The sequence below is a fragment of the Pieris napi genome, chromosome 13 (assembly GCF_905475465.1).
Source record: "Pieris napi chromosome 13, ilPieNapi1.2, whole genome shotgun sequence".
NCBI classification, from domain to species: domain Eukaryota; kingdom Metazoa; phylum Arthropoda; class Insecta; order Lepidoptera; family Pieridae; genus Pieris; species Pieris napi.
The window spans coordinates 12215628-12226321 of record NC_062246.1 but is presented as its reverse complement, the minus strand read 5'-3'; the positions used below and the strand labels follow the sequence as shown (position 1 = coordinate 12226321).

The 10694-nt window shown below is 31.7% G+C and overlaps 4 protein-coding genes across 4 annotated transcripts; 2 read left to right on the top strand and 2 right to left on the bottom strand.

The window, feature by feature from the left end:
• Positions 1-383: 383 nt before the first annotated feature.
• On the bottom strand, positions 384-4630 carry LOC125055067 (arginine-hydroxylase NDUFAF5, mitochondrial). Its single transcript, XM_047657280.1, has 6 exons — positions 4153-4630; positions 3922-4073; positions 3534-3641; positions 2845-2990; positions 2137-2320; positions 384-596 (listed from the first exon to the last, which is right to left on the bottom strand). Exons 1-6 carry the CDS (start codon positions 4433-4435, stop codon positions 399-401), a joined length of 1071 nt encoding a protein of 356 aa, XP_047513236.1. The 5' UTR covers positions 4436-4630; the 3' UTR covers positions 384-398.
• A 112-nt stretch (positions 4631-4742) lies between these two features.
• LOC125055070 (small integral membrane protein 12) lies at positions 4743-5641 on the top strand. Its single transcript, XM_047657283.1, has 3 exons — positions 4743-4930; positions 5031-5164; positions 5438-5641. Exons 2-3 carry the CDS (start codon positions 5032-5034, stop codon positions 5566-5568), a joined length of 264 nt encoding a protein of 87 aa, XP_047513239.1. The 5' UTR covers positions 4743-4930; position 5031; the 3' UTR covers positions 5569-5641.
• Positions 5642-5898: 257 nt separating this feature from the next.
• Positions 5899-7811, top strand: LOC125055068 (gastrula zinc finger protein XlCGF52.1-like). Its single transcript, XM_047657281.1, has one exon. It carries the CDS (start codon positions 6273-6275, stop codon positions 7206-7208), a length of 936 nt encoding a protein of 311 aa, XP_047513237.1. The 5' UTR covers positions 5899-6272; the 3' UTR covers positions 7209-7811.
• A 519-nt stretch (positions 7812-8330) lies between these two features.
• On the bottom strand, positions 8331-10237 carry LOC125055069. The gene is made up of 3 exons (XM_047657282.1): positions 10103-10237; positions 9652-9855; positions 8331-8522 (listed from the first exon to the last, which is right to left on the bottom strand). The coding sequence occupies exons 2-3, from the start codon at positions 9847-9849 to the stop codon at positions 8403-8405; spliced, it is 318 nt and encodes a 105-aa protein (XP_047513238.1). The 5' UTR covers positions 9850-9855; positions 10103-10237; the 3' UTR covers positions 8331-8402.
• Positions 10238-10694: the final 457 nt, after the last annotated feature.

Here is a 10694-nt window from a genome sequence, read left to right as displayed (position 1 = left end):
GATAACACAAATCACACCAGCTGACAAAATAAGAATACAGACAAAAACTCGAAATCATATCTTTATATTTTTCCTTTTTTTGTTATCCCTAAGAGTATAATTTTACTAACACAAATCAAACACAATATTTTAGAATTACGAAACTATGCCGAGTTTGTTTCGTTAATAGGTAATTCTCACAAACAATCGGGAATAGGTCATCAAACAATGTTACTTATAACTCTTATGCCAGGAAAATTGCAAAATAATGAAACAAATTGGTTGATATACAGGCTAATTCAGTTCTCTTAAAAAAATAACTTTGCGACAAGCGTTACCCACGTAACGCTTGTCGCAAAGTGATTTTGTCTCGACCCCAGGTATAGGTGTTTAATAAAACCCGCTTTAAATCATATAATTTATTTCATATCCTCATCTTTCAATTCAATTTTATCACTATGCTTTATTATTTCGTCGATTCTATGTAAATCTTTTAGGGAGACCTCCCCGGTGCCTCTTTCTCGTGGCTGTGGTTGTGTCGGGTCAGGTTTCCACCCCACAAAGTTTATTATCTGGTATGTCGCTGGTACCCCACGAGAGTCTTTCTCGGGAAAATCCTGGAAACAGCGATATATGAGGAAACCAATACTTAAAATGACGGCAACGGACTCGCGAGCCTGGCATTATGAGTTACCGGTACTTAAGAAGGTTCTTAACTAGCCCCTTTACGGGGGTATGTAAACACCTAAATTGCGACAGACGCACTTTCGTTTTTTACGTGCGCGCTATACGTGAAGGCCATTTAAATTTCCATGGCAATTTTTTTCTTGCGTTGAATTTTAAATCACGTAAGCTGTTGGGTACCTGATAAAAATAAATAAGTGAAATAATACTAATTGTGATGTAAACGCATTAAATAGGACAATGTAGTCTATGCAAAAAACTCTGTACATGTCTTAATAAATTGACATTTAGATCTCTTTGGTTTTTGGATAATCTGTATAATTTGGCTTAAGTGACATTCATATGCGATGTAAAAGAAACAGAATTTTAACCATGAATTTTTTTAGGAGTAATATTTGTCCACTCATGTTTTCAGTTAAGTATTCTGTTTTATTGTAACAAATAATAGCTATTTTACCGGAGACTTAAATAAGTCTCCGGTAAAATAGCTATTATTGTAGGGGAAATCCCCTTAAAAATATTATCAATCGAATTGCACCGTTAACTAAAGTAATTTAACTGACATTTTTAAACACAACATAGACATTATTTGACAGAAACAGTACTTTAGTTAAAATTGTGCAACTAGACGCGCGTCTGAATAAGGACGAAAATCTACAGAGATTTCCTTTCGTACAAAGAATCTCCAATCCGTAAAATAATAATAATAATAAATTGATTCTCACGATACAACAAGCAGCGCTCCGTGGACGTATTTGGAACTAAACGGAACCACGAGCATTTTCGAATATTTTTGTACTATCAATCCCTATAACCTATGCTAAAACTAAACAAATCCATAAAAAAATTTAAAATGGACACCAAACAAATATATAACAAGTCTACAATACAAAAAAAAATATCGATAATAATTATTTTGGTTAAAATAGTTAAGTCTGATTTAAGTTTCACGACTCACGAGTCACGGGGTCTGTTTTAAAATGAATGTGAGTTTAAAAAATTAAACAACATACTACATTGCAATTCAGTAATTTTCGAAATATTTTTTTAAGCAATATAACATTAGATTTAAATTTTATTTAGTAATTCCAAAACAATAAACGCGCTGAGGTGGTTCGTCAAAGTTATAATATATTGTCGCATCGGAATCTGAGAGCTATGGAATAGATTTTGCACTGTGTGTATGCAGACACTTGTTTTCTATAACTTCATTGTAAATGGACAATATCGAAACATTATACTACAACAGTCATTAGGACTGTACATACCTAAATACGTATTTCATATTTTTTTTGTGTTATTTTTATGTTCTAATACTATACGTGTAAAATTCATAAAATCATATTTTTCTCGTATTTTTAAGCATATTGTTTTATACCTTATAAATAAATACCATTACAGCAATATACTTTAAACTGGTATAGTGCCATTATACTGTAATTCAGGTAATAAAGGTAAATATATTTTACCTACCTTTCCATACATCTCTTCATATATAGCGGCAGCCGCGAATTGCGTGTCCTTACTTAAGCGCAATGGTCTATTTAACGCCGAGTTTCCTTCCCCAGCTAATCGTACGTCTTTCATCAAGTGCCAGGCAGACGGATAGTATACAGTTATCGAGTCTACATCAACTGTTTGTAGGGTAAATCCTGCTCTAAAAGCCAAGAAATAAGGGTCTTGGTTTTTGTTTGTCTTTCGAGCAGATTGACTTGGTTACCACCAAAACGAAACGATCAGATGAGAATGTAATTCGTTTGATTGTGATTGGACAACTGAATCGCTAGTCGATGTGATGTGTGAGTGATGTTTTCCTTCACCGTTCGAGTGAATGTTACATGCACACATAGAAAGAATGTCTATTATTGCACAGTTGGGAATCGAACCTACGACCTCAGGAATTGTAAGTCGTCAGCTAGAGCCAATAGGCTAACACAGCTCACATTCAAAATGCGTGGATGTCCAAAACTACTGAACCAACTTTAATGAAACTTGGGATTACACCCTAAGTAATATGCCTGATTTAATAAAACGATATTACTGTCATACAGAGGACTGACCAGATCATCAAACTCATATATGCAATTCCAAAATAGTCAAACTGATTATCTCCTTTTGTTAAGTAAATTAAAAATAAAAGATTAGTCAACATAAATGGTCAAAATTTAACCTTTAACTTACGAATTCAACAGTCCACCAATATCCCTTATTCTTGTGAATGGAGAGACATGTGGATAGACACCACCGAGTCGCTCGGTCTCAGCTAATTGTAGGGACTGTCTTAACTCCATTAGAGTGTCACCACCAAACACACAGGCTATAAATACCTAAAAGGAATATGAATTAGCTAGCGGCTTCATTCGGAAAATATGTTATATGCAATATTAAGTCATCACAAAAGGATGTGAAAACAACCAGCAAGAATAGTACAAGTAGTTCAGAAGTAAAAAACAAGTAACTTAATGATTGGAAACAGGATGCTTTATCATGTATAATAAGAGATCTCTTCCAACCAGCCCTAGCTTAATGTATCCTGTTCCATACCTGGATAAACTGAATAGACTCATAGACACTCTCTCTCATATACAAAATACTTCTATTAACGTAGATATTAATCTCTGGCTAAGTAGTTCAACACCTAGAGTATATGGGGTTACCTCCATCTTCATGGCTAGCAAATAATGTTTCAGATTAAGGAAATATGCAGACACATAATATTTCCCTTATTAGGGGGAATAGAAACAACTTTATTTTAGTAAAAAGGTAAGACAAATCTGCCTCATCTCTCATACAGTTGTTATGGTTAACAAATAGTTAATTTGCTGACATAGACTGCATTTTATTTATATGCTAAAGATAAATTGTATTACCCCATCTGGTGTTAAACATTTCATGACTCGATCAAAACATCCTGGTAAGTCGTTCACCCAATGCAATGATAGTGAAGAGACCACAAGGTCTACGCTGTTTTCTGGAAACTGAAAAAAAACAAAATAAATACAGATAGTCTTTTTAGTAATAAAGTCAGTCAGTTTTTGTTTCAACCCATGATACATTTTAAATTGTTTATTTATTGGCATAGTTTAAAAAAAACATTATTCATATTTATTCCTTATTACTTGATACAATAAAAATTTATGTTAGGTATTATATCTTTTGCACTAAGATGTATATTTTTGAAAATTTATATAAACAATACAGGTAGAAAAAAATTAAAACCCCTATATCGTCTTTATTGCATAATATACAAGTACTGACATCAATATTTTCTTCATCCATAACATATTTTTCTACTTTCACACCATCACCGACAATGGCTTTATCTAAATGTGTTTGAGATGTGTCACATAGAGTAACTTTTTCAACACTATCTGGTAGAAAGTGGCGGGAGACATAACCTCTGCTAGCACCTGAAAAATGTACTACATTAAAGACAAGCTCAAACCCATAATTCATTCCCCAGCCAAGTGTTTTTAGACCAAAACGTACCAAGCTCAACTGCATTTTTGAAAGTCCTTTTGATGTCAAAAATACGATCAGCTGTTCTCCAACCAATCTCTTCCTTTACATACTCATATAAATGATAGTCTTCTAGCTGCGCAGATCTTTCCTTTTGCAGAATCTTAGCTTTTCGATCAAATATGTTCATAGTACGGTAAACAGAACTAGCTGTTTTCTGCTTGGGAGAGTTTGTACTTCGATAGCGAAGAGAATTACGTAAAAAAATATTACTTTTGTAACATATTCGTGAGACAATTCCCGCCTGAGCCATTGTTCACTTTAAAAACCAACTTTATACTACTCGACTCGATAAATTAAACCTTAAATTAAGATTTTTGAGATCCACTCCTTTAACTCATAATGTATTTTTATAAGAATTTACTCTAATAATAAGCCAAACTTAAGTTAATAATCCCAGTGAATACCCAGTTTACAGACAAGCAAATTATTTCTTAATGTTTATTAGTGAATTAATCAACTTCAAGATCAAGTATCAGCTGATTATGACAACTGACACTTAATGTGATAATAGTTTGGACTTAAAGCAAAACCAGTAACTAATGTCTAATAATATTATATCTGTGATCTGTCCTGTGAGTTCTTAAAATTCTATCACAACATGAAAGTCACTCGAAATTTTTCTATTAGTTTACATTAAAGTGCAAAACAGCGACAATAATAATTGTAATCATATTACAAGACCTTTCATCGTAAATGTGTTAAAGGAAGATTACTTTTTAATAGACGTCGAATTATTGATGTAAAGGTATGCTTATTGCTTATATCTCATAAAAATTGCCCAACTAAGTACTACTAGTGAGATAATTTTATTAATACCTCGACGTAATTGCTTGATTTTATTCTAGAATGATGTGGCCTTTAATATTACGGTTTTTACGAACAAATGCGCCATATATTACATTGCCTGTCGCGGCTGTAGTTGGAGTTATAGGTTATAATATAGAAGGACTATTATCTGATAAATACACACCATATTCAAGTAAGTCTTCCCAATTTATTTTTATATAGTGATTTATTTAAAATATCGTTTCGAGCCATATTATGGAAATTGACGTTATTAGCTGTATATCTAACAAAACTGTCATCATAAAGTTCATTAAATTGCATGCCTATTTTTTATAATACTTTTTAGATACTACTTGATTTATTTAAAAAATATTTTGGCTTCCTGCGTTTATCTCGATATAAAAAGATAAGGTGTATAATAGGATAATTTTAAACTTTAATAATTTAATGATATTCTTTATTGCAGAACCAGTTCAAGATCAAAGACTAGATAGATTAGAGGATGAACTATTGAAAGATCCAACAAATGTACAAAAATTGAAATATAAAGCTAATGTATTAGATAAAAATGTATCGCCTTCTTTACAAAAAGATTAGTTGATTTTAGGTTATGTTATAGCTATTAGCTAGTTAATTTCTGTTTTTGTTAATATAACATTTTCTATTTGAAGAATGGTAATCTTATTGAATAATACTAAACTGGCAACAGTTTACGTTGATCACAGATTATAGTAGCGAATACACAGACTACTTCATTTATTCATTAATGGTTGTATAATGTACAACCATCTGTGTCTTCTATATTATTCTATTATAATATGTATTTGCTTAAGAAATTTCAGCGCTAAATTTTCATCAAATGAAAATACGTTTATTCAGTTTAGATGCGTCTAAGTGCATGCATATTATGAATTTCATCAAATTTATTTGATCAATTTGCTTGATATAAATATGATTGTGTTCTTCTGTAATATATATTTTTTAAACTGGTAACAATCAATTGTCAAACAAAAAAGATTACGCTGTCATTGGCTGACGAAAAAAAACCAACGCGCTTCGCTTCTCTTTTGGAATTTATCGTATCGTAACAAGGCTTCCTTTTGTATTACACTCAAAAATGTTTTAAAATCTTCATCACAATCATGTAAACAATAGTGAGAATTTAAATTTTTGTACCTTAAATCTTGAATTTGTGCTATTTCTTGAAATAATTGATAATTACCGATCAATAGAACAATGGCATAGGCATCGCGTCACAGGACTCGGGATAATTTTGGAATTACCGTTCACTGTTGAAGAGTATGGAGCCGGCCGGTAGCGACAACAACGACAGATCTGGTGTTAAACGTGAAAAAATGGCAGAATCATACAATGGTCAGGAGAATGTCACCTACGAAATGCAACCAAAACAAGCCACGGTGCGTTATTGTTGTGACGATTGTGATTTAACGTTTGAAGGCCTAGAATACTTGATTTTACATAAAAAGTTTCATGGGAATGAAAAAGATACTCCACAAATGGTACCAGAACCTACAATGGTTGTAAGAGAAGGTCCAAAAAAGAGGAGGAAGTTTAAATGTGATCAATGTGATGTTAAAGTAAATTCTCAGTACCATTTGGATATACATCATAGTAAGCACGAAGGAAATGCAGCTAAAAAGTATATATGTCAGGTATGTGATCGTAGCTTTGTAGCCGCCCAATTTCTTAAAAGTCACATGCAGTCTCATTCAACAACAAGCACAATTAATTGTGAAATTTGCAATAAGAACTTCACAGGGCAAGCTTATTTAAAGCTCCATATGCAACTCCACAATGATATAAAAAAGTTTAAGTGCTCTAAATGTGATGAGATGTTCCCTACTAAAAACTGCTTAAAGATTCATATGAAAAAACACTCTAAAGTGAAGAATTTCAAATGCGATTGCTGTCAGAAACTCTTTGTATCAAAGATTACTATGGAAAAGCATCGCCAGAGCCATGAAGGGCAGCCTATGGACTGTCTAGTAAAATGCAATCAATGTGACCGAACAATGCATTCAACTTTGCTTCGGACACATATAGCCAGAGCACATCCATCAACAATTGATGATGATGTCAAGCGACCACATAAATGTACAACTTGTGGTAAGAGTTTTATTGTTAAGATTAACTTGAACCTACATATTCGTGTCTGCCACCCTGATCTAGCAGACCCTGAAGATGAAGATGATGATGTAATGACGGATAATTCTTAGTGTAGGAAGTATAACCTATAGTGCTAAGGCAAAGTAAGGTATAATCTGTACATACAAAAAATTGCAATTCTGGTTCCTATTTTTAATTTTAAAGAATACTGAATATATTATAAATTTCCTTTTATGAGAAACATTGTATTTATTTATATATAATCTAATTAATTAATTTTTAACCAATAACATCAGAATATACCTTACTATATGACTGGCTACTTAAAATAACATAAATTATATTGATTTTATTTCTGGCAGCTTCCTAACTAAAATTTAATTGGATTTAAACTCAGTAAGCTTCTACAAATATAAAGTTTTTTTGATCTGACTATAGTGACTAATTTGTCATATCAGTGTGTTTTTTTTTTTGTAAACATTCCTTTATAAAATGTTTCTAAATCTATGAATATTTATTTATTGAATTAATTTGGATTAACAATGACATACCTTACATGGGACTTGAATCATGATTCAAGTACATATATGAAATGAAACATAAAATTTATAATCTTAAGTAATCAGCCATATTGCCTTTTTTAATTTTAAGTTTATATCACAGTTTTAAGTATTGCTTATGTGATTTTTTTACACAATAAATATTAAGCTTTAGATTTTGTCTTATTACCCAGTTTTAGTACAGTACTATATTCTATTCAGGCTTATATATGTTTATAATAAATTATTAGAAATAAGAAATATAATATATATTATAAAAAACAATACAAATATTTTTTTCATGAAGAAAAGAGTATTAAACCCCTAATTCTTTTTCATGTACCTATTATAATTTCGCGGTTTATTGCTTAAAAGCCGTTTTCAGAAAAAAAATTATATATAAACGCAATTAAAGTAAATCTAAATGTTAAAAATTGCATAGCAAAGTCTGATTAAAAGGGCGTTACAAAGATTATCGACATTAAAAAAATATAGTGATATATAAAATGTATTTTCACTCTGATGAAGTCGCGAGAACCAAGTAAGACAGTACATACAAAGGAATAGTTATCTAATGGTATGTGGAAAAATCAACGTCTCGTAACAATTACGACTGTCAATTCGTATCGTATCATATCGTTAGTAGGTGGATTGAAATCGGGAAGATTTCAAAAGAAGAAGAAAAAGTTTTAATAAAATTTCTTGAATTATTTATTTAATTATTATATTTCAAGCTTAAAACCTAGGAGAAATAAATTAATTCCATCATTGTGATTTCTGTTTTTCAGACTCTTCTTTCGTCTCTTCTTCAGACCCTTCTTTCGTCTCTTCTTCAGACCCTTCTTTCGTCTCTTCTTTTTCAGCGGTTTCTTCAGTTTCAGTTTGCTGTAAAAAATATAGAGATTTAACATTGTATAATAGCATTTATATCTCGTAAAGACTTTTTAATGACAATTACGAGTAGGTTATAAACCTACTAAATAGTGTTTTCTCGAAAAGTGAAACCGCTGTTGTTTTTTTCATGAGGTAAGTTTAGTATCGTCACGTAACAGCAAGATTTGCGATGTAGAGGATATTTCACGCATTACCTTTTAGCAGAAAAAACCTATAAACGCGCCTAAACCACTGCGCTTCTCATCTCAAGACAGTGGTCTTATTTTCCAGCAACTATACTTGATCAAATCTGCGCTTCCACCCGAGACCATAAAAAATAAACCGTGCTTTTTTGAAGTTATACTTCTTTAGGCGCGGTATGAAAAATTGATGAGAGTGAAACTTTACGATGCGCGCGCACCGTGACACAAAATTAACAGAATGAAGTTAGTGGCGCATGTTGGCACGCACGCCGCCTCTGTTCACTGTGTATTTATAATATTAATCCACATGCTTTGAGTTTCTACATTTAAAACACGTGTTTTCATAATACAAGTGCGAATTTTATATGTGCGTCTGAATTATAATCAGAAGTGATTTAAATTGAATATTTAAATCAATACTTAAATTAATATTAGAAAATAATAATAAATATTTATTTATTTAATTTTTCAAATGTAAACTGAACTTTATTGACTATAATGACTCCTTTTCCAGTCTTTGATTATTTAATTGTAATTAATTATTTGCATGAAATCAAAAACTATTTTTAATAATGCCAAAGAAGTATAACTTCTTACGCGCGTACATAAGTACACGCACCCTTTTTTTTTTTAATTTGTCCCTATTTCTAAATGAGAAAAAACCATCAAAATCGGCTCACACTAATTCATAACATTTGTTAAGAATTAGTTAGGCACATTCTGCCGCGTACGACCTCTGTGAATCCAGCTGCCCGTAGAGGTATTTTCAAGCCGATACGACTTAGGGGCCTTCAAGGAAATAGCGTACCATTCCTTGAAAGGTCGGCAACACACCTACACGCCTCCGGGGTCGTGTCCTTGCGCAGCGGTTATGACTTTTTTCAAAGTGATGCTGGTTGGCCTTCTATCCCATAAAAGGTGTTATGAAATATACTCACATTCTGCTTCGCAATATCATCATCTTTCTTCTTCTGTAGAAAGGCACTGATTTCTCTTATCAACAGAAGCTCCTCATTTTGCTTTTGGGACAAAGCATCGAATACTTTCACAGGAGCTATATCGGGGTTTCCCATACTCTCGACAAATTCGTTGTAGCGAGACATAAGTGCGTTATAGCGCTCTTCCGGAATTTGCATTTTGATCTGAAATTTTATTATAAATCTTACGTCTGTTTCGATTGTGACTTATGTACATATAGATTTTAAACAAATAAAGGTGGCTCTGGTCGTAGTAAAAACCTCGGCATTTTTTAATTTAAAAATATAGTAGAAATATTGCTTAATGGTTAATTCGAGATCTCCAAAAATCGTATAAAAATTTGACTTTTTGTAAGCTAAGTAAGGGAAAAACGGGGGCAGGTATTTAAAAATTTAACAAAAAGTACTTTACCTTTTAGACAACCAATCTTTACGGTAACAAAAACTAAAGTGTCAATTAGAAATAGTAATTTAATATTTTTTAAAGTCACTACGAGAAGGGGATATCAACACACAAATCTATACAACTACATTTATACTAATATTTACAAAACAGGAAATATTTGTAACTTACTAGTACCTACTATTAATGAAATAACTATGGCGAAAGCACAATGAAAATGCTGCACAAAAATTGTTTTTTTTCTTTCTAAACATGGCATAAAGTAGCTAACGAAGTCAAATTAAACTTATTCTAGTTAGGAAATGAACATACATATTTTATCAAGCGATTTAAAAATGTTGTCAACATCTAAGGCCAAAAGTCGTTCTAATTAAAATACATTTAAAAAATAAATTTACATAGAGACAATACAAATAATTAAGTCAACTATGCCAAGACTTGATTATTTTTACCGATTTTGATAGTTTCGGTTAAATTCAGGAAAAAAAGTCAAACTTCTATAAATTATATCTAGGTGGCGCTACTTACGGATTACATAATATATTTATATAAACACAATTTCCTTTAATAGATATATACAATTTGAAATATTGAGAAGTGA